The 23173-nt window shown below is 36.1% G+C and overlaps 2 protein-coding genes across 4 annotated transcripts; both read left to right on the forward strand.

Moving 5' to 3' along the window:
- Positions 1 to 1699: 1699 nt before the first annotated feature.
- On the forward strand, positions 1700 to 14972 carry LOC106070121 (collagen alpha-6(VI) chain-like). Of its 3 annotated transcripts, none has more exons than XM_056035604.1 (9): positions 1700 to 1924; positions 5075 to 5145; positions 5777 to 5813; positions 7124 to 7690; positions 8290 to 8325; positions 9248 to 9345; positions 10214 to 10673; positions 11184 to 11216; positions 13569 to 14972. In XM_056035604.1, the coding sequence occupies exons 2-9, from the start codon at positions 5113 to 5115 to the stop codon at positions 14138 to 14140; spliced, it is 1836 nt and encodes a 611-aa protein (XP_055891579.1). In that variant the 5' UTR covers positions 1700 to 1924; positions 5075 to 5112; the 3' UTR covers positions 14141 to 14972. The 3 variants fall into 3 exon arrangements, with proteins under 3 accessions (XP_055891579.1, XP_055891587.1, XP_055891593.1); XM_056035612.1 differs by lacking the exon at positions 1700 to 1924 and adding an exon at positions 2738 to 3166; XM_056035618.1 differs by lacking the exon at positions 1700 to 1924 and adding an exon at positions 4133 to 4225.
- Positions 14973 to 17449: 2477 nt separating this feature from the next.
- LOC106070120 (uncharacterized) lies at positions 17450 to 22323 on the forward strand. Its single transcript, XM_013229960.2, has 3 exons — positions 17450 to 17496; positions 20197 to 20451; positions 21235 to 22323. The coding sequence occupies exons 2-3, from the start codon at positions 20218 to 20220 to the stop codon at positions 21982 to 21984; spliced, it is 984 nt and encodes a 327-aa protein (XP_013085414.2). The 5' UTR covers positions 17450 to 17496; positions 20197 to 20217; the 3' UTR covers positions 21985 to 22323.
- The last annotated feature ends 850 nt before the right edge of the window (positions 22324 to 23173 follow it).

Here is a 23173-nt window from a genome sequence, read left to right on the forward strand (position 1 = left end):
ATTTTAGCTAGAGGCTTATGGGAATGAAACCAGACAAATAGAAATTATGGAGTTTTGCCACCAAAATACCGCGTGACCACATAATTATTTTTTAAAAATCTAGAATAAAGATAAGGAACAAATGAAAGTGGATTTGACCTAATTAAAGGAGTTTCTCGGCTATGCACACTTAATGTCGGATAGGTGACCTAAAAGTCGCAAACACCTGGCGGCTTTTCTCTTAATGACATGTCACATGGTGAGCCCCCCTCCCCCTTTCCATTTCACGATGTAAACACTAACTTGACTCATGTAAATCTAAATTTACCTTTTGTTATCTGACGTCATTTCGTGATCTGGCTCGTGGTCTGGAGACAGATTTAACAGAAACTAATTTATTTCTAATTGATATCTAATTATTCTTGTCTGTGTGACTAAGACGGTCTGTGAGTAGGAGTATGTTTGGGCGATGAGTTGATTGAATCTTAAATTTAATAGATCTGTAAAAACGAATAAATAAATAAAATAAAATAAAAAATAATCTATATTAAATTGTTCATTGAGCGCCAGGAAGTGATTACCCCAAAGTATTGATAGATCCTACCGTTTCAAACCTTATGTCAACAATCAACACTGCACGAAGCAGCCCTCACAATATACGTAATGATCTTCCTGAGTGTGTACTACTTTCTGATTTAAACAGGTAGAGGCCTACAGAGGCCATTCAAAGATGATTGTTATTTTTAAAAGGATTGTAATTGAATTAAATGTAAGAAAACCAGTTTTTTTTTCTAAATGGAATGTAAGAAATATTTTTAAAATTCGTGTCCGAATTAAGTAGAAGACATCTTTTTAAACATTCGTTTCTGAAACGTATGAAAGTGCTACAACCAGGGGCGTAGCTAGGAGTTTGCCATCATTTGTGGGCTCGGGGGGGGGGGGGCTTGACCTCTTTGGGGGCCCCTGCATTTGCGTAATATTTAATATTGAATGGAAAAAAAAACTCTTAAAATCATTTGGGGACCCCCTAAAGTGGGGGCGCGGGGGGATTTTCAAATTCTCCCCCCTCCTCCTCTCACCCTAGCTACGCCACTGACTACAACTTGTAAATAGTGATACACACTTTGGAATAGCTTTCAGCACATACAAGATGTGACTCGATTTGGTTTTTGTCACACACTCAACCTTCTTGTTCCTTGTATTCTTGAACCGCTGGTCTACTGGCTACCACCTTGCTACTCCATTGACTTAGGTCATTTATAAACTAGTTTGTAATCCACCATAAAATCAAACATAGCCTCCAGGGCGAGCTGAAAATAACTTGTTCAAAATACATGTACTATTGTTTCTTGCTTTGAACAAAAAAAAAAAAAAGAAGCGAATCTAGGTGCAAAGTATGTTGGTAAGACTTGGGTGCAAGCTGTTATCCTAATGCATTTCTTGACTTCAATTGTAAGCTCTCGCGCGCTTCATCTACATCCTTTTGTCTTAAACCCCCCCCCTCCCTAGTTTTCTCTTTCGCCTATTGAATGAATGGGGGATACAAAACTAGAGTCGACCGGTTACATCGGAAATTTCTATCCACTTTCTCTCTTTATTTTGTAGCCCCCCCCCCTTTTTTTTTTTCGCACATTACATTTTTTTCTTCTTACCGGAGCATTCTTGTCTATGACGTTATGAATCACCCACCACCATTAAATAGTCGATTTTCATTGGCTGAAGCCGAGGAATTCTCTTCTATAAAAAGACTCCGCGAACTCTGGTCTAGGACGAAGAACGCACCGGGAACAGTTTGAAAACTAGTGTAGAATTGGCTGAACTGTATTGCATGTGGCCACTTTAGCTGGAGGACTATCCACTTGATCGTTATTAAGAAAGGAACTAACAAAGATACAGTGCTAAAACAAAAGAGTGTCGGGATATCTTGTAGTGTATATAGTACTGAGTAAGTATATCATTAGACTCGCCTTTAGTTATCTAACTTCGTAAAACCATGTTATCTGTTGACCTGTACATTTAAAGTAGATGCATATATTCGAGAAGATGTCAGTACGACAGTCGTCATTATCTACACAGCTGTCCTGCTCGAGCTGTGGTCTAGGATCCTTACAGTTCGGTGTTGGTAGCGTAAGAAATGTGATTGACATATTCTGGCCAGGCAGGGTGGTAGACCTCGGTAACGATGGATAACATCATTTCGTGGAAGTTTATGGTTACCACAACGAGGCGCCAGTTCATGGTAACATTTTTAGTTTGTTTTATTGCCGTCGAGTATGTCGTAAATAAACAAGGGGGAGGACATGAGAGGTGTACATGGAAAAGCAAAAAAAAAGCTTTACATAGTTCAAAATAATAGTGTTGCGTTGAAGATGTGTTGCTATGTGAAGGATGGTTGATAGTTGAATACCTTTTTTTTGTTCTCACTATAACGCGGCAGATTGTGGCTAAGACTGTTGGTGTCTGTCAAGTATTATTGATATGTCCAATGGATAGCTAACACGACGGCCCCGAGATAACCCTAGGCCTGGAATCGTTGAGTCGCGTCACGTGGTTGATAAAGTGAACAGTCTGCTTTGAGCCAAGTGAATGTGTGCAACTATGTGTTGATTTCTCTCTCTCTCTCTCTCTCTCTCTCTCTTTCTGCCAATGTGTGTATACATTTTTTTTTGTTTATCAGAGCCCTTTTTAAAGTTCTTTTTTTTTAGAAATTGCTCTGAAGGGGAATTCCCGTGGCTTAAACTATACCATCCAATCAGATGAATGCATTAAACTGGTCAGTAGAATGGGTGGGAGGGTATAAGGGGGAAAGCATGCAGGCAGACGATGAAGCCAAAATAATATAGATACAAGATGTACCTACAGTGAGCAAGGTGTGGGAGAGCGACTACAGTGACCAGTGCTCTTAGATATGCGAAACAATAGACATAAGTAGTGGACTTGACAGGATTGTAGACAGTCAAATTAAAAATAGGACACTCGAATCTGTTTACCAAATTAGAAGAAATAAATTTATTAAATATTTTATAAACCGAAATTGCAAATAAATGCAGAATAAGGAGATTTAGAAGTAAAATAAACGGATCTAGAATCTAAATCTGTATAAACAATTTAAAAGTGAACTTTCATCGGACAAAATTTTGTTACCAAATGAACAGTATTGTAATCTTGATGGCCAGATTTTGTCCCAGTAAGTAGCTAAAATCTAGATCTAAATAGATGGTCAAAAATTATTTTAGTTTAAAATTTTTATAAGGATAATATTTCTTTATAAAGATGTTTTAAATCATGATTAAAAGATAAATAAAGAATTTGTTTAATTTTGAGTTTTATTGATGATATAAAACCAACTCCAGGTAGATGTTTAAGTAAGAGATAGATTTAAAAGGAACTGTTCGTTTTTTAGGCTAAAATACAAAATCTTTGGAATACATCTTTTTTATTGTTTTGTTCACTATTAATCTTTTTTACAATAATATACTAATGCTTCTCAAGTTCTCAGTCTGTTTTATTGTTCTCAGTTAGTGGTATTTTGCTCCAAGAGTGTAACTTTGTACAAGACCTCTTTTCAAGTCACTCCTTCGTGGAGGGTGGTCGGACAGCTGATCTCAAAAATGGCTCTAACGATTTTTCTTAAAATTTAACAGTTGATGTATATCGCTGAGAAAAGAATTACTTGCTCGTTGATGGGAAAACTAAAGTGTGATCGATATAATTTTTCAAAGTGAAAATAAAGAAATGTAAATTTGGCAAGAGACTAAATCTAGGTCTAGATCCTAAATCGGTTTTGAAAGGACTATCGCGATCTTGAAAGGACTATTGCGTTCGTGAATTTCCGAATGTGAGTCTTTATTGATTCAAGAGTTTAATAAATTAATGCGCATTGTCTTTTAAGTCTATCATTGGACTATTTAAAGGTGTACTAGATCTATACATTCACTTCACCAAGATTCTTTCTCGGGGAGAAGGGGGAGAGGCAGGGGTATATAAAAAAATTTTTTATTCTAGCTTTCATTTGAGAAAAACAATCGCTCAATAAGTTGCATAAAGGAGGTATTGTCTTTTTTTAAAAGTATTTTTCATGTTTTTCCTGTTGTCTTATTAAGTAATGGCGTCAAATTTCATTTTCCCGATAACATGTCATCGTACTGCTAATTTGGACCAGTTACTGCTTCTGGAGTAAACACAGTTACCTCTTCACTTGCGAGAGCACAGAGTTACACTAAGCATACTGATCAACGTAACAAGTGTAGGATCAATTAGTTAGATGGTTTTTTTTTTTGTTACCTTAAAAGATAATAGAAGAAATAGTTAAGTTCATTTTAATTCTGAAATGAGTGGCTCAATGTCAATAATTCCAAGAGTACACATGTACATCATACAAGACGAAAAGGAATACAAGATCAAGGAAGATTGGAGCCATGACTAGATCTAGATTTAAAAAAAAAAGATCAAACTATATGTGGATAATGTGGATTGATTATGAAAAAAAATACTCGTTTGATTTTAAACTAAAGAAGCCACCAGGTTAAAACATGTGAAGTTTATTCAGAATTGATGTACCCCTTTTTTCGTTACATTTTTAATACAAACTATTAAGTCTGGAACTGAGCCCAGCTCTGCAATAATCTCTACTCTATTATGATTAGATTTGTTGTTTTCAAATTCACTTCTTTCTGTGTCGTTCTTAAAGATTAGTCTGAAGTAACATTGCGAAAGTCTTTGTCCAGACTACTTGCGTGATAGGACTGTAGACTTTGGCAGACGATGTGATCTTCTAGTTCAGTGGGGGCCAACCTAGTTCGGCATGTGAACCTAATGCATTCCCAACACACAGTGGTGGCCAACCTAGTTCAGCATGTGGGCCATATAAATTCAAACGGAGCTGATTCACGTGATAACAACGCCTTACGAGCCGTAATGTTGCCTTCGGACTATAGTTTAGCCATCACTGTTGTAATGACATCCTCAGCAGACAACGAAATAATCTATGTCTGAGTATTGTATAGAATTTTAACACTAAGTATTAAGATAAAATTTAAAAAATATGCTAATGCTGTGTTAAAAAAATAATACAATTAAAAATCATATCTTCCAGGTTGTGTTTTAAAATAAATTCAGGATAAAGAGTAGACAATGTTGGTCTGGATTTTATTACACGTCAGTGTGGTGAGTTGTTTTTTTAAGACTAAGAATACATTGAAATGTCTTGTGTAAATTAAAAAAATTAATGAAAATCTTTTTCATCTATCTATCTATCTATCTATCTATTTATTGTAGATATAGTCTGGTAAAATATATTATTAGAATATAATTATATAAAGCTGCTTAGTAACTTCATTTGACTTTCAAATTCGAAAGAGTCCTGAGAAATGTTACATATCTTTGAAGCGTTGGTTTATACAGAACGAATGGGTAGGATCTATTCTGTTTAGGTTAAAAAATCAAATCATATCATGAAAAAATAGAAATAGTTCTTAAAAATTAATCGATGGTACATTCAAATCTAAAGTCATAATTGAACTTTTTTTATTTCAATGTATACAATGAATAGTACTAGAATGTTGTCAAAGCATCACCAATATTGTCAACCGCATGCTCTGAAAGGGGAACATTACCTTGCATATGATGTTACCAATTAGATTTTAGTTTCGTAGTTACTGCAATTATGTAAATTAACTACTTGAGAAAATTAAATTTAAAATTAGCAATAAAACTTCAAATGCAAATTAACGCTCAGACTATATTATTTCTCTTTGTTTCTAACCCTCTTCACAAAGTGTTTTGTTTTCTCTGATAGATTGTGATTGGGGTCAGGACGTTCCATTTGTCTCGAGGTAAGTGACTGTTTCGTTAGGTCCTAAGTTGTCTCGAGTTAAGTGACTGTTTCGTTAGGTCCTAAGTCTTGACGATGTTCTCACAAAGAGTGAACAAAAAGCACTTGAATCCTCGTCTTGATTTTTCTAGAAAGTTCGTCTTCAAACCAAATTCAAATAAATTCTGACTAAACATTGCATCTCAATGTAAAACTTTTAAAATTAAAATGAAAACAAAAACTTAATTTGGCTAGATTCATATCTATTATCCAGTCGTTTGAAGTTTCATTGAACTGATCTGGAGCTCGCTAAAAGAATTTCATCTTTCTTACTAGATACATTTTCGTACTTTATAGTTGGCCACCTGGTTGTGGAGTATGCACTTCGTACTGTGGTCACGCTAGTCTTACGTTCCAGGCCAACCCCTTCCCATCCCCTGTCGCCCTGCTCAAGAATGTAACAAATATTTCAATTTTGTCGATATCAAACAAACTATTTAATAACCAAGAAATAATTGACTTATTGGTTCTTTTTTTTTTTAGAATTGATTCATGTTTTGTTACATACAATAAATAATTGTTGAAAGTTTCAACTTGATCCCAGAATGGGTGTGGGAGAAATAACGTATACAATCATTTAGACGGCCAAAACCCGACAAATGTAGCCATAGCTGTGAATACTGACGGATTAGTTTCCCTTGATGGTAATACAATGAAATAATTAATAACCAGTAGTTAATTGACAAACGGGTTAATTTTTTTTTTATTGGTTCCTGTATGGTGTACGCCAGCGGTTCTCAACCTTTTATGCTCGGCGACCCCCCCCCACACACACACATACAGCAATAGAAGAATAGACAATAACAATCCTTGTTTTCGATGGTCTTAGGCGACCCCTGGCAAATCGTCAATCGACCCCCAAGGGGGTCGCGACCCACAGGTTGAGAACCCCTGGTGTACGCCAATGAATAATTGTATAAAGTTTCAACTTGATTCAATGTGTAGCATAACCAGTTGACTGACTACCTTGTATTTAGATCTTACTAGAATATCTTAAATACAAGTAACCTTTAAATAATAAAATATTATATTGAGAAAATAATTACCATATCAGAGATCTACTAGAAGGACAGATACGCAACACTTATTTGTATTAAAATAGCATTTTCATCCTTGCTTGTAATATGCTCGTTCTAGAAATTTTTTTTTTCTTCTTAATAGATAGATCTATGTCTAAAAAAAAAGGTCAGTTTCTACTAGAATACTTTATAAATGTCTAATGTAGGGTCAGTCAAAAGAAACGAGTTCATTATATTCTTTGTGAATCAACAGAGTGTCATGAAATGGTCTCCGACATTGTTTTCCTGATAGACTCTTCATTCAGCCTTCACAAAGATGATTTCAAGAGTCAGCTGGTTTTCGTGAAAGCGATGATCGACTCTTTCCCAATCGGCAAGGATCGAATCCAGGTTGGCGTGGTCTCCATCGGAGCCTCGCACCACGAGAATATCGGGCTCGGGGAGTATAACAACAATCACGAGCTGAAGATAGCTGTCGGTGATATCAAACATCTGGCCGAACTGTCCAGGACCCATCTGGCCCTACGTCACGTTCACACAAATATGTTCAGACCCGAACATGGTGGGCGGCCAGGGGCGAAGCATCAGATCATCCTTATATCGGATGGAAGGTCGGACGACGAGAATGCCACGCTGCAGGAGGCCTCCGAGGCCAGGCGTAAAAACATTGAGATTTTTAGCGTGGGTGTTGGTCACTCCGTCAACACGTTTGAGTTAAGGGCTGTGGCCAGCGAGCCCAAACACAGTCACGTGTTCAAGGTGGATAACTTTGAAGCCTTGCAGAGCATTATCAAAACATTGGTTACCTCCGCTTGTCACAGTAAGTAGCAGAATTTGTTTATACATTATTTATGAACACAAAAAAAAGGAAGTAAGAAATTTAGCATTTGTAAGTTTTTAATTAATCGGACACTTTATCAAAGTCATTGAAAAGAGCGACGGAACACATACGCACTAGCACGTACGCGTTATAGAAAAAACTGTGTTTAAAAAAAAGAGTCAAAAAGTAATTTCAGTTTTTTAAAATGATAAAACTGATCGTTGAATATGAAAGGCTTGAATACAAATATAAATAGTGACACGAGATTAGCCTGATGCTACGGTGTATCATACTAACAAACGGTTTGCTAGAAATGTCTATGTCATTTTAGTTAATACAGTGATGTCATTATAGGTAGCGTTGAGAAATTAGAAATTATGGGTCGGGGGAGGGGGGGGGGCGAGGTATGTCCTATTGAACTACTGAAAGGGAATATCCTTTAAAAATATTTTGTTCAGATAAATATTGTGTGAGGATGTCTTCGGTGGTGGAAAAAAAAAAGTAAAATACTTGTTTAGACTCAAAATTTAAAATGTTAAATTCTATTTTAAAAAACTAACAAAATAAAAGCTAATAATTCTTATTTTGTTTTTGATTAGATAATCATGATCATGAGATTCAAGAGACTGTCCATGGTAAGTCACTGTTAGGCTCCTAGTTGTCTGGCTCCTAGTTGTCTGGCTCCTAGTTGTCTGGCTCCTTCAATGAACTCAACTTTGACCATGTGTTGAACTCTTGTGTAAATCAAAACTCACAAGTTACAATCTTTGAGATATAAAATTTTATTGTTTATCAATGATCTATATTCTAGATTCAATGATTTTTTTTTCAAAGTCAAGTATTTTAAACAATCGTTGTAGCCCATACCTGTGCTAGTGTCAATGAAGAGTGTAACATTCCTAGAAACTGACCAATGAGAAAGCTTTCTCTAAAATCAAAGGCCGTCTTTTCTCCGACCTTTGTCTGAAGGTCTCTTTTTTCGGGAAGTTTTCTTTGGAAATGGCTTTGAATTACCTAAAATCCCAGAAGAGGGTGAAGCCGAAGACTCGAGATCTTCTGAAAACTACTTAAGCTCTTTCAATATACATTCTGTAGCGACAGTAGGGGGTAAACATGCAGTCTAAAATTAAAGGGTAGGGTAGATAAACAGTACAAAATTATTTCCTAGCCTATAAGAGGTTGTCTTTTTCTAATATATGCATGTCATTAACAATACAGGTAAAAGTAGACTTATTCTATGAAAATAAGTTATTTTGTAAGTGAATGCCATGCCAAAGATATATATATATATATATATATATATATATATATATATATATATATATATATATATATATATATATATATTCCACTTGTACCTATAGCGACACTATTGTATACACACGAAGTACGAAGTAACACACACACAGACACACAGATGTCCATATATCAGCATAACAAATTCAGAAACGTATTTAATAGCAGCAGATTGATTTGACTTTAATAAGTTGAATGCTAAATCAATAATTTACTGTTCTCCACATTGACAATATATTTGATAACACTTTCCATTTTCAGAATGTCTGGATAAGGCAGCTGATGTTGTCTTTGTCCTAGACGGCTCCAGTAGCATGTGGGTGCCCGATTTCTTGGTGCTGGAAAAGTTTGTTTCCAACGTAAGTACTTATCAGTCAGATGAACTGCTTTATTGTTCCTTGATGAATGCTTTAGAAATCGCCACTTCAAGGTGTGGACGTTTTAAGTAACATTAGGGCAGCTCTTCGCTTCGTAAAATCCTAGTCATTTTAATGTGTAAGAGGGTTGGTTAGGGTTATACAGAAGTTTAGAATGTTGATAACATGTTGAGCTGATGTTCATAGGACGTATGACACATGTTGACGAGTTGTTGATTTAGGCTTTTATTGGATGTTGACTTGATGTTGATAAAGTGTCGGTTTTATGTATATGCGTTGATTAAGTGTTGTATGTGTTGATTGATTGGATATCGATTAGATACAAAGTTGTCTAGTAAATGTTTGTGAATCATTTATTATAAAAAAACTTATTGATTACCTATTGATTACATTAGAGCATAGCACTTTATATATATATATATATATATATATATATATATATATATATATATATATATATATATATATATTGAAAAATACTACCTAAAAATATGCTCTAAATAAAAAAAAATTATTTAGTGACGCGAAAGGACCATGAATTTAATCTTTTAAATTATAAAGTAGGGTAAATAATAAGTACATTATTTTCTTTAGCATACAAAAGGTAGTTTTCTCCAGATTTCTCTTTCTATAAATCTAACGTTAATAAATATTGTACTGTGCTTTAGATTTGTACTCATTGCTTAGATAAATAATTTAAGGCACACATTTTTTTAATAGTCCGCGAAAAAAATGTGATTCCGCGCATGTTAAACTTCGTTAGGGAGAAGATCGACAGACATTTAGATCCATTAATGCTATGTCGTCAAACACAAGTCAGCAAACAATACTTTCACTTTTCTCTTCAAAGGTCAGTCAAAGCTTTGACATCGCACCAAACCTGACTCGCGTGGGTGTGATAGCCTACAGCGACACTCCCATCTTGGTGGTCAACCCGAACGACATCCACACCAAGGCAGACCTACACCACCACCAAAAAATCCCTCACATCAGCGGCAACACCAACACGGCCATGGCTTTGGAGGCGGCTTGGAGCAAACTGTTAGAAGAAGGAAAGAGCAACAGGCCGGACGCTGCCCAAATCTTGATTCTGCTGACAGATGGCCACTCTGACGACAATGATGAAGCCTTGAGGGAAGCTAAATATCTGCATTCTAAGGGCGTTGAGGTTTTCGTCGTGGCTCTCGGTGGTAAGACTAACAGCGAGAATCTCGGACATCTTGCCAATTCAGGGGAATATATCTTTCATGTGGAGAAAGCAAAAGAGCTTCCAAACATAATCAGTCAGTTAACAAGCAGAGCTTGTCATGGTAGGTTCTCAATTTATCTTGTTTTGAATTGTCATGGTAGGTTCTCAATTTATATTGTTTTGACCGTAAATCCTCTTGTAATCAGTCTTTTATAAAGTTTAGCTTATGAAGCTCAATCTATTAAATGTATATTACATGTAGATCAGCTTGTCATAGTATGATCTCAGTCTAGTTCGATTATATCATGTACAGTTCAGCTTATCATGCTGTTGATTCTATATTGATATTGGCAACAATTTCGACACATACTTGTCTCTTCATTTTGTATTGTTGAAGATCGGGTTGTAGTTGTTGGTAGTTTGCAGTTCGTAGTTTCTGATATTCGTGATGAAAATATTGAAACCTGTCTTCTTACCTGGTCAAGTGGACCACTTCGGGGAACTGTTCTGAGTTTGTGTTTCCACACAAACTATCTTTGTAATCTTGCTTTATCTTATAAGATAATTAATCTAAGATCTTTTGTTATTTCAATAGATCCATTAATTTTTTTATATTACCTTCTTATTTCAGTGATGCCTTCACTCGGATCTTCTGGAATGTTTGGTATGTTGATTTATTTTCAAATGTTGATTCTATCAAAGGAATTATGTATATATATATATATATTGTAAACCTAACTCTTTGCTAGCCTAAAGCTAACTGTAAACTTTGTAATAATATTAATTTGAAAGATTTAAGTCTGCAATGCACAGATGATCATATTTAAATGTGTCTGGGTCTTCAAACCAAAGAAATTTGAGTAGAGCTTCACAGAAATTTGTTCAAAGATTTAAAAAATGATCAAATTATCAACAGAAAATGATTCTTTTTAATATCACATTCAAATCTGTTTGATCATATACGCAATAACAAGGATTTTATTTTTTATCTAAACAACTTTCAAAAAGAAAAACATTTGTTCATTTGCACTCGTTCAACTTACATCCTCGTCGATTGTTAGAGTCAATAGTGTGTAAGTAAAAACACTTTACACCAGTGATTCCCGAAGTGGTCTATATAGACCCCCAGGGGTCTACGAAGACCTCCAAGGGGGTCTACGAAAGTAAAAAAATAAATTGGGGGTCTATGAGATGTCCACGGGGGTCTACGATAATAGATTTCATTTAAGCAGGTCGAGTTACTTAATTTTCACATTCCATTAATGTAATTATTTCATACACTAATATATGATTTGTACCTTCATTAATCCTTTAAATATTTATCCTGCTATTCAAACAAAAAATTGTAATCAATTTCAATGCTTATTTAAATAGCTTAATTTTGTCTACATGTAACTAATATTTAGAAAAAAAGAAAAGAAATGTAGACAGTACAGCATTAATTATTTAAAATTGGGATTCCTTCCTTCCTTGTCAAACAATCAGTTGCCTTTATCTAATTGACTTTTTTATGACGATATGGGACCAGTTAAGCTGGAGGATCATTTGAGACAATGCCAAACTAACAAAAATTAAGATTTGAAAAACTTTTGAACACTTAAAGTTCAAAATAGACCCACAAAATCTCTGTTCGACATCATATAGAGAAGATGATGGTTTGTGAGAGTCTTACAAGATTTCATTACTTAAAGCAAAATACGGAAAACAGCAAAGGTCAAACATTGATTTTACCAGCCGTTTTACATAAACCTACATCTGTTATTATTAAAAGAATTTCTTTAAGTGACAATACAGTTCAAGGTCGCTTCGGTGGCATGAGTTAAAAAATTAAAATATCTTATGTAAATCATTGCAAAAGACAATAAATACAGTTTGGTCTGAGAAGGTGTAGCGCTGTGTGCTACAAACTGTCTAATAGTCACCATCTCATCTAATCTATGCCTGTGGTCCCTTCTGAGCATAGGCCACCAACCAGCTTTCTCCAGGCGTCTCGGTTCTGGGCGAATCTCTCCAACTGTCCTCACGTCTTGCCCATCTGCTTGGCATCTGCTTCTAAATCGCTGAGACCTGGAGAACCATCATCACCACCATGAAAAAAAAATCCAGGTATTCATCAATACCTGCCCGAGGAAGATTCTTAGAATCTGCTGGCCAGACAAGATCTCGAATGAGGAACTGTGGCAAAGAACAAAGCAGCAGCCCATTGAAGTAGATATCTTTCAGAGACGCTGGAGATGGATAGGTCACACCCTTCGCAAGCCTGCATCCAACATAACAAGGCAAGCCCTAACCTGAAACCCCCAAGGAAAGAGAAAGAGGGGACGGCCAAGGAATACATGGCGCTAATGGTCACCGTCTCCTTATATTTTCTTGGGTTGACCAACGAGACCTTTCCCATGTTTGGGTATAGTAGCAAGGCAGCAGAGGTTTGAGTTAAGTTTTCCTTCTGCTAGGTGGGTAGAAAGCAAGGTTAATGAGCCCTTCCTGCTCAAAGCTTACTGGTTTAGGCTCCAGTTACTCGCCTTCGACCCTTCTCCTGTTAATGAAAACAGTTCCGAAGATTCAATATTTGAGCCACACGTGAAAGATCAAGAAATACACTAACAACTGCTCTTTGCGAAACCTTTCACAATGATACTTAAGGCATTATATTAATTAATTAATTAATTAATATTTAGTGTTAGGAAAGACTACTTCATAGGACGACAAATTCGTATGTGACACGTAACATCCGTAGTTGTGTAGTTTTAAATTACTTTTTCACTCTTCAACTCACTACAGTTAGAAATGTGTTTAAAAAAAGTGTTAATGAATTTGCAGGGGGTCTACCGAAAACCAGAAAACATGGCAAGGGGTCTACGGGACAAAAAAGTTTGGGAACCACTGCTTTACACCAACGTCTACACATTTAGTAACTCTAATCATGTTCTAATAACAAGGCACTATTGGTGTAGTATTGTAAATAGTAGTGAGTAGCATTAGCTCATTGTAATGTCCGTCTCCTCTTTTGTTACAGCTCACTGCCCACAAGTGACCACAGACGTCGTTTTTATCTATGACAGAAACAGTGTCAATGGCCCACACCACGACTTTATCCTAAGGACCCTCAACGAAGTGGTCTCATCAAGCGGTCTGCAAAGTGGTGATGACCTGCGTTTTGGGGTCATTCGGGATGCACCAAGAGAGAGCGAAAGTTCTTCCGACATTGAACTGACCAATCAGTGGACAGCCGCCTATTTCAGAAACGAATTAGATTTAGATACGAAACGGGCAGAGATCGACCTACTTCTTCAGAAAGTCAGAATTCGCTATTTCCTGCCTTTGACTCGAGTGGCCCAGAAAAAAATTGTGGTTTTGTTCGTGGATTCGAACCTCGCCAACAACATCGGAGCAACGCTCGAAGCCATGCGCTTGAAGAGGTCCGATGTCCGAATTGTGGTCGTCACCCTTGGGAAACATGTGGACATGAAACAGATTCCGAAGTTAGCGTCTCTACCGCACAGTCAGTATATAATCGAGATACCGTTCATTCATAAACACACAATACAACATGTGACTGAGAAATTGATCAAGATATTATGTGACTGAGAGGTGAGGACTCTCTCTCTCTCCTAACAACTATCTATTTGCACAAGATTAAGTAACATTTCATCGCATTAAAGGCTTCTTATGACATTGCCAATGCCATGGAATATATAATATGGAATCTATAAGAAAAACAGTTATTGAAACACCACAAGGTTAACAAGTAGAAAAAGGCTTATTGGTGCTTTGAGGGGCATTTAGGTGGCTTCCACTTGTGACGTCCCTTTTGTTTTTGTTTTTTTTTAAATGTGATTCATGTTTTTTTTTTTCCAAACCTTTAGGTCAATATAATCTTTTGCTGTATAAGTCAAATTATCTATGACGTTTTTAAGTTATAAAAAATTATCATTAACAAGTTAATAACCTTTTCCACTCCAGCTAAATCCAAATCATTATATTGAATTCCAGATCTTAAGAATTTTATTTATTGCTCATTATGATAACCAGTATTTCTTTATATTTATTTATATAAATATTTATATCCATCAAAAATAGCATAGATTTATAATTATAATGTCCTAGTCTTATTTATTGTGCGCAAGACACAAATACTAATTTGAAAGTGTTTTACTTTGGGATTATTGGAAACAAAATTGTTTGTTATTTACAATGTTCTTACTGAGTTTCTGACTCGTTTTTACTGGAATACTTGAGCAATGATCACTGTCAAAGCCTTGTTTATTGTAGAGTGGGAGGAGAGGGAGAAATCATTGTATTGACAATGTACGTTTTGTATATACTAATGAACTATAGCGCATTTCTTGTTGAACTTTTGTGACCTACATACTTTATTGTGACCTACATATTTTATTCTGATCTACACACTTTATTCTGACTTACGTACTTTGTTGTGATATACATTCTTTGTTGTGACCTACATACATTGTTGTGACCTACATAACATACATTGTTGTGACCTACATAACATACATTGTTGTGACCTACATACATTGTTGTGACCTACATACATTATTATAATCTACATATATATTGTGATTACCTACACACATGATTAAGGGAAAAATATATTATTATGACCTACATACATTACTACGACCTACTTATGTGACCTACATATTGAGGCTGTCAACATTGTTGCTGTATTTCACTACTACAGCAAATCCAACTGTGATATTTTTTGTTGATTGATGATTTTTTGAGATGATGATGTATATTAGTTGATCGATTTTTATAACATAGCTTATATAAACTCACTGTCTGTCTGTCTGTCTGACCAAAAGTTTGTACGCGTTATTTCTCTGACACCCAATCTCAAATCAAGTTGCAGTTTCGCACAATTATTTATTTAACCTGACAATTTTATCAATTTTAAAAAATAACCTATTAGTTAATTAACTATTGGCAATTAATTACTTTGTTTGGTATCTCAAACAAGGGAAAGAATTTGTACTTGACTGAAGTGGTGGTATAAGTTGAATTAATCCCCTTTATATTAGGTTGTCGTCTGAGGTTTAGTGAACACAAACAATCAAACATGAAATAGAAACAAGAGATAACTATAGAATCTTCCATGTTCATAGACTATTCGCTAGCAGAGTGGATTGAGAAGACTGAGAAGATTTATTATTGTTAGTCTAGATTTACTCTAGATCTATTACAAATGTAATTACTTGACTGTTCGTCCATGTTAAGTGACTCTTCGCTGGCAGAGTGGATTGAGAAGACTGAGAAGATTTATTATTATATATGTAGATCTATTACATACTTCACTACATGACTGATCCAAACTAATTGATAGACTTAATATAAACTTTGTTTGTTTTTTTAAGTATTCTGTTTTATTTTGCTTGTTTATAACATTCATTGAATTTGTGGCTATTTGATAATACATCATGCTAGGTATATGTCTTCTTGTTTGTGTATTTCTTGTGTACTGGTCGATGTCATGTCATTTGTGACATTTTTGGTTGTGTTTGTACACTTTGATTAGCAAATTATCGTTCTTAGAAACTTTCCAGCAGAAATTAAAGTAAGGGGGTATACATCCGGTTGAAATGGAGATAGACTTGATACAGTGTCAGAAAACATGATTTCATGTTACTCTTATGTTACTCTTTGCGTATTTTGACCTATTATTTTACAATTTACTGCCATAAAGCTCATACTGATACAAAGTAGTGTATATAATATTTTAAATAATTCATCACAGTGTTACAAACACAATCTAGGCTCTTACATATTTCTACTAGTATGATGGAAATAGTTGATGTATGTACATGCTACCAGTTTACTTATTGTGTTGCTACGGTGCAATAGTGTACAAATCTTGTATCTTGTTTGATTGATTCCTTACGAAATACCAAAGAACCCTGACGTCTTTGAAATGAAAAAATTACCATGCATTATGTTTAAAATTATGCTTATTTTAATGTTTAATATCCAAAGATTGAGTCGAATTTTTACTGTCGATATTACAATTTTTTTTTTCTACTTTAGTCATTTAAAAAGTATTTTACTATAATATTATATTAATATCCTATAATTTAAAAAAAATATGTATTTTGTTTTTACATTTTATATATTATAAACTTTACATTTTAATTTTATTTATGAATAGTAATTGTAAAAGTCGTGCATATAGTATTTTATTATTATTATTATTACTAATGTATCATAGGTTATAGTGTTTACTGAAAATAGTAATAAATTGAATATTTTATGTTGGCTACTTAGAAAGAGATACTAAAGTAAGATTCTTGTATTTGAGAGTGCTCTTAAAATGTACATTTTAAATATTTATATATTTATTGAGTGTGAGTTTAATTGTTTCCAGTATTTAAACAACTGACTGTAAGATTAGGAAGAATTACACATTTACAAAGAGGAAGAGATTTTCTTACAGTTATTTGTTCCGTTGATTTTATTATTACTATTTTTTAATGTAATAAACTTAAAATAGAAAATGCTGTTCTCCGCTGTGTGTGTCTTTGTACGGATCTAAGGGAGAGAATGAGAAAGTTGCTTTGTAACTCTACCTATACCAAAACCTTAAGACCTCAGAAATTTGCAAACACTATATATATATATATATATATATATAAGAGGTTTAACGTTTAATATTTTCAAAACTACAATAGCAAATACTAAATTTGTGTTCCACTGCAGGACAGGGGTGGGGTCTACAAGTGGACCAATAGCACCATCAGAGATTCTATGGTGGCTGAGTACCTCACTGACTTTGCTCATGCTTGTATTTGTGTGTATGTGTGCGTGTTCATTCATTAAGCGCATGCAAGTAAATGGGTTAATTGGACGTTCATTGTTTCTACGTTTCAATCCTAACCAGACCGACTTAAATACACCAGTCTGCACCAGCCTTGCTAAACTAGAAAAATACGGTAAGTTATTATCATAGTTCCTGATGTAAGCAGTGCACGGTAGATAGTTCAAAACTTTATGGTCTAGTATGTGCTCTATGGTTGTAAGAAATGAGCGGTGGTGATCCATTAATGTGCCGCGATAGTTACTATTGTCACATGATCTTTAGAGCATGTGTGATATTCATTCATATTTCGAAAGGTGGTGACATGTAGACATTTAAGACAAGTTCTGTAGAGCTAATGTGTACATAGTAGTTTCAACTAATTCCTGGAATTTAAGACAAGTTCTGTAGAGTTAATGTGTACATAGTAGTTTCAACTAATTCCTGGAATTTAAGACAAGTTCTGTTGAGCTAATGTGTACATAGTAGTTTCAACTAATTCCTGGAATTTAAGACAAGTTCTGTAGAGCTAATGTGTACATAGTAGTTTCAACTAATTCCTGGAATTTAAGACAAGTTCTGTAGAGTTAATGTGTACATAGTAGTTTCAACTAATTCCTGGAATTTAAGACAAGTTCTGTAGAGCTAATGTGTGCATAGTAGTTTCAACTAATTCCTGGAGGACTTTGAGACATTTCTCTTGTACGTCTGATTGTTCATCTCCTTCCCATTCCCATGTTTCTAAATCTAAGGCTTCATTTCTTGATCTAAGGGACAAATGATGTCAAGTTCACATTGATGATCGCACCACTTTTGAAAGGAAGGGGGCAGGGCGGTGGCCGAGTGGGGAAGCGCTTGGCTTCGGAACCTGGGTTCCTGGGTTCGAATCTTGGTGAAGACTGGTATTTTTAATTTTGGGATCCTGAGTCCACCCAACTCTTATGGGTAAGTGACTTAAGTTTGGGAAAGTAAAGGTGGTTGGTGCTGCCCCTACAACACCCTGCTCGTTAAACGTTGGCCAAAGAATCAGATGACCTTAACATCATCTGTCATATAGATTGCAAGGTCTGAAAGTAGAAGTTTACTTTATTAACTTATGAAGGGCTATTACTTTGTTCAGCTAGTCAGGTAGCCTGTAAGTAGCCTCTAGAGATGGCTACAACGAAGTGGACTGGTTATACTAGCTCAAATGGACGAGAGTTATAACATCACAGAACGGATCTTCTTTGTTGTTATTTTTTAAAACAGTAACATATCTTTTTGTTTTAATATTCAGTTATAGAAGTCAATGTGAAAACACTGCAAACAGCTATTTCCATATATTTCACATTTGTAACGGCAGGGTTACATATATGCATGTTCTTATTTCCTATAGGTAGGCTAGCACATTAATATGTTCACTCCTAAAAGAACGCCCGTCACTTAAAAGACGCCCATACATTTGATTCATATCAAGGCTTATCATGAGTTAAAACAATGTAAAACAATAAACAGAAAGGATCCTTTTGGACGAATGAATGTTTGTAATTGTTCTTCTGATTGTATTCCTGGCAATGAGTGCTGTGCCTGTGAGTCATCTAATTCCCTGTAACACAGATGGATTCATTCATGGACACTCCTACACACATGTAATCAGATGAGTCTCAAACGTTTCATTTCGTGGAAACGAATCGTTCAGGATTAATTTCTAATCCCTATATTTTGTTTAAAGGCCATTAATTTATATAATTATTATCGACTTTTTTTCTTATAAAATGAAGAAGCTACTTTAAAATTGATGCGCAAATCATGTTCTAAGTTCGAGAAGTACACTGGTTAACCCTTTGTAGTCCAGTCTCTTGTATGAATGACACTTAGCAAGGAAGAGTAGTAGGAATTGTTTTGAACATATATACTAGATCTTGATTTTCAAGCAGTGGCGTGGCTAGGAATTTGAGAGCCAGGGAAAATGGACCCCTTAAGGTGCCCCTGCATTTTGAGATTCGACTCTTTTAATGAATAATACCGTTTATTGGCGAAACAATGCACAATTGACGAATCTCAATTCATACGCCTCACGTCGTGCGTTTTGTGCAGCAAAGGTCAAAGGTCATCTATAACATTATCTAAATCAATGCTGTCTAGCATTTTTGACGCCCTGTGAATGGCAAGATTACACGGCAGTGGCGTAATATTTAAATTTTATGAAAACAAAATTTATGACATTCATTTCGGGGGGCCCCCTGAAGTTGGTTCCACCTCCCTTCCACCCGAACTACGCGACTAGCTTCAAGCCTGATGTGATGTATTATAAATTCCTAGGTTGTAAACAAAGATTGTCAATAGAGTCTTCTATGTTAAATAATGTAATTCAGTTATAGTTTTTACTTTTTTTTATTACCCTATTATTATCAATTGAGAAAAGTGAAGAACCAAATCTAAAATGAACAAGCTTATTCAACAATCATAAAGTACTACGATTCAAAGTAAATCGGATGAATACCAAAATGAAAAAAAATTCAGTTGTCATGATTTTAAATAGTGGAACTCATTTCTGACTGGTAGTGTGGTATTATCATCTTACTGTCATTTGGATTGTCCTGGGTTCGCTGCTATTCCCTGCGCGCTGCTATAGGGGGTTTATTTAGTCTGATCAAGATGTGTACTCACTTAGAGATTTTGTGAATGCTTCGCCTCTTGGGCTCAATCGCTTCCAGACTTCCTAGATACTATATAAATCACCAGATATTTATCGCTAGATATTTATCGCTGATATTTATCACTAGATATTTATCTCTGGATATCTATCACTAGAAATTCATTTGCCAAAAACAAACAATTGTACACAACTTAACAGGTTCTCAAACAGCAGCCAAAGATGACTCCAACTACTACTGTATTTATCACCGTATGCGGTATAAGCGTGGTATCCAACATCTTACTCATTGGTTTTGTCTGCTCCTCACGAAGCTTGAGAAAGATGACCAAACACGGTCTTCAAGTCAGCATGGCATTAGCAGATTTGATGTTGGGTTGTCTGCATTTGGCGCAGTACATCAGACGCCAAGAGCTAAGTCCTGGCCAGGAATGTTATCAAAGTAAGAGATTGGAAGTAAGTATTACGTAATGTAAACATCTGTCTATGGCCTCCTTCAGTCACAAAGTGACTATGGATTATCTCATTAAAAAAATGAGATAAAGGTTTCGGGATTGGGGGGGGGGCGGTGGCTAAGTGGTTAAACGCTTGGCTTTTGAACCTGAGGTCCTGGGTATGAATCTCGGTGAAGACTAATTTAGAAATTCGGGATTTTTATGTCGCCCTTGAATCCAGCCAGATCTAATAGGTACCTGACTTGAGTTGGGGAAAGTAAAGGTGTTTGGTCGTCGAGCTGGCCACATGACAACCTGTTCGTTAACCATTGACCAAAGAAACAGATGACCTTACCATCAGACGCCACATAGATTGCAAGGTCTGAAAGGAGAACTATTTATGCCTCCCCACATCACTGACCACAGCTGATGTGTCCGAATGAACGGCTGCCCTACCGTCTAGGATGAGCGCAAGTTCTGCCTGGGTATAGCACTAAATGCTGCAAGCTGCCTGAGAGTCCTGATTTGTCCTCAGGTTTGATTTCGTTGCTTTGTTGGCGTTGACGTTGACGATTAAATTGTTATTCTTAGTGCTTGCTAATTATGTAATTGTTGTATTGACTCGCCTATTTAGATCACATATTGTAATCATTTAAGAAATGTTCAATCATCCCTTTTTCATTTCAATGGATACGTTTCTATTAATTATAATCTATACAAACCAAATAATCTTGTCTTTATAATGATTTATTCCTTAGTATGTACATTGTGATTGCGATAGTTCTGACCTAACCTTTATTTTCAGATCATTGCTGAATGTTTAGGCTACTTTGTTGTCGGCTGGACAGTAATCACATACAACTTGTTGAACCTACTTAAGAAATATCTGCAAACCGTGGCCCGGCATTTAAACAGCTCTATCTGGGCTGTCCCTAATTGGAGATGTCTATCCCTCTGGCCTTGGTTGGTGGGTCTGTGCGTGTTTGTACCAGTGGTTCTCAGGTCAACATCAGACGATGATCTCCCTCATGTGGATGAAGTGATGTGTATCGCCTATTTGCCTGAGACGATAGCTATTGCGTTTTCCTGTGTCGCTCTTCACCTGCCTTGCTACCTGAGCTTGGCTCAGTTCGTGACCATCCTTGCCTGTCAGTGCCGGAGATGCCATCGCGTTGAGCCCAAGCCTTTCGCTGAAGGCCAAATCTACTCAGAGGTTGTCCTACAGGAAGAAATGAATATTCTCGAACATTCGGCGCCTGTTGTCACGTACATCGTCTGCCTACTTCCTTTTCTGGTGTGTACGCTTGCTTGGTTTATCAGCGGATGGACGGGCCAGGTGTCAGTCTCGGTCACTGTCACAGTGTTCACCTTGTCCAGGTCGCTCTTGCAACCATTCACCTGGTTGACTTGTGAGGATTTGAGAGATGAGATTCTGCGAATACTCCGGCTCTTGAGCGCCATTGTTTCCAGACTTCCCAGGCAACGAGATACCTCTACGATAACATCTGTAGAATACAATGCAATGGTAGAATCTCAGATCCTCTCGGAGCTTTGAAGTCTAAGCTTTTAAAAAGACAACAGACAGATAAACCAGCAGTTCTACACTTCAGCTTGTAATACTGAACAATATGCTCGTGAAGCCGTAAAAACAAAAACTTTTCATATCTCTATAGAGTATGCAAACAAGCTTGGATAAGTTTACTTTAATAAAAAAAAACTTTTCGTGTTTTGAGAGTGATATTGTCAATAGTGTGAATTGCTCTTAAAAATAAAATATTGACTCTGTATATCACGTGACCTATTGCGAAATATATCGAAATAAATTGGAGCAAATCATCTCAAGTAAATCTTACTGTTTCCTAACTGTAGGCTACATTGCCAGTCTGGTGGGTTGGGCCGAGAGCCATCGTTAGAGAAGGCCGCAACACTCAGCTGCTACTTCGCAGCCTGTGGGTAGTTTAGATCAATAGCTTGTTGCCACGCCACAGGTCGTGACGTCAAACCTGTGACGTAGAAACGAGCTATAGGTGTAAACTGCACACAGGCTGCGACGTCGCAAGTCAGTGATGAGGCCCATTTTATTGGTTCCGGTTTGACACATCAAAATACAGTTTTAACTTACATATGAAGAATAAGACTAACATAATAAATAATAAGACCTGGTTGTAAGCACAACATATAGACTAAATATAAAGTAACTCAAGCTTATGAAATGTAAACTTACATCTATTTTAAGGGAAATCTGGAGCATACAAAACATTACAATATTATTAAGAAACAAGGTTACAAAAGACAGTTTGTGTGGAAACACAAACTCAAAACCCCGAAGTGGTCCACCCAGGCAGGCTTCAATATTTTCAGAAAGAACATCCAAATGAAATTATATCAAAGACAAATGAGAGATAACAATGGAGAAAGAAGGTTAACAGATCTTGTGTAGTGCCCCAACGGTCCCGCAGATCAAAGGATAGGTGAAAGTGAATTTGAAGTTACATGTGAACCTGGCCTAACTAGTTCCCCTTTTAGACCTTGTGGTCTATAGGGCAGATGATGTAAAGTTCATCTGTTTTTGTGGCCTACGGTTAACGAGGGTGTCATGTAGCCAGCACAACGACCAACCGCCTTTACTTTTCCCCAACTAATGTCAGGTACCCATTAGAGCTGAGTGGACTCAGAGGCGCCCAAAGATTCCAAAGTTGAAAATCACAGTCTTCACCAGTATTCGAACCCGGAACCCCCGGTTT

Source organism: Biomphalaria glabrata, chromosome 1 (genome assembly GCF_947242115.1).
Source record: "Biomphalaria glabrata chromosome 1, xgBioGlab47.1, whole genome shotgun sequence".
Taxonomy (NCBI): Eukaryota; Metazoa; Mollusca; class Gastropoda; family Planorbidae; genus Biomphalaria; species Biomphalaria glabrata.

Coding starts and splice junctions, on each gene's coding strand:
- LOC106070121 (XM_056035604.1), top strand. CDS start 5,113: ATGTTGGTCTGGATTTTATTACACGTCAGTGTG. Junction 10,674..11,183: donor AACAAGCAGAGCTTGTCATG/GTAGGTTCTCAA, acceptor TTCTTATTTCAG/TGATGCCTTCACTCGGATCT. Junction 11,217..13,568: donor CGGATCTTCTGGAATGTTTG/GTATGTTGATTT, acceptor CTTTTGTTACAG/CTCACTGCCCACAAGTGACC.
- LOC106070120 (XM_013229960.2), top strand. CDS start 20,218: ATGACTCCAACTACTACTGTATTTATCACCGTATGCGGTATAAGCGTG. Junction 20,452..21,234: donor ATCAAAGTAAGAGATTGGAA/GTAAGTATTACG, acceptor CTTTATTTTCAG/ATCATTGCTGAATGTTTAGG.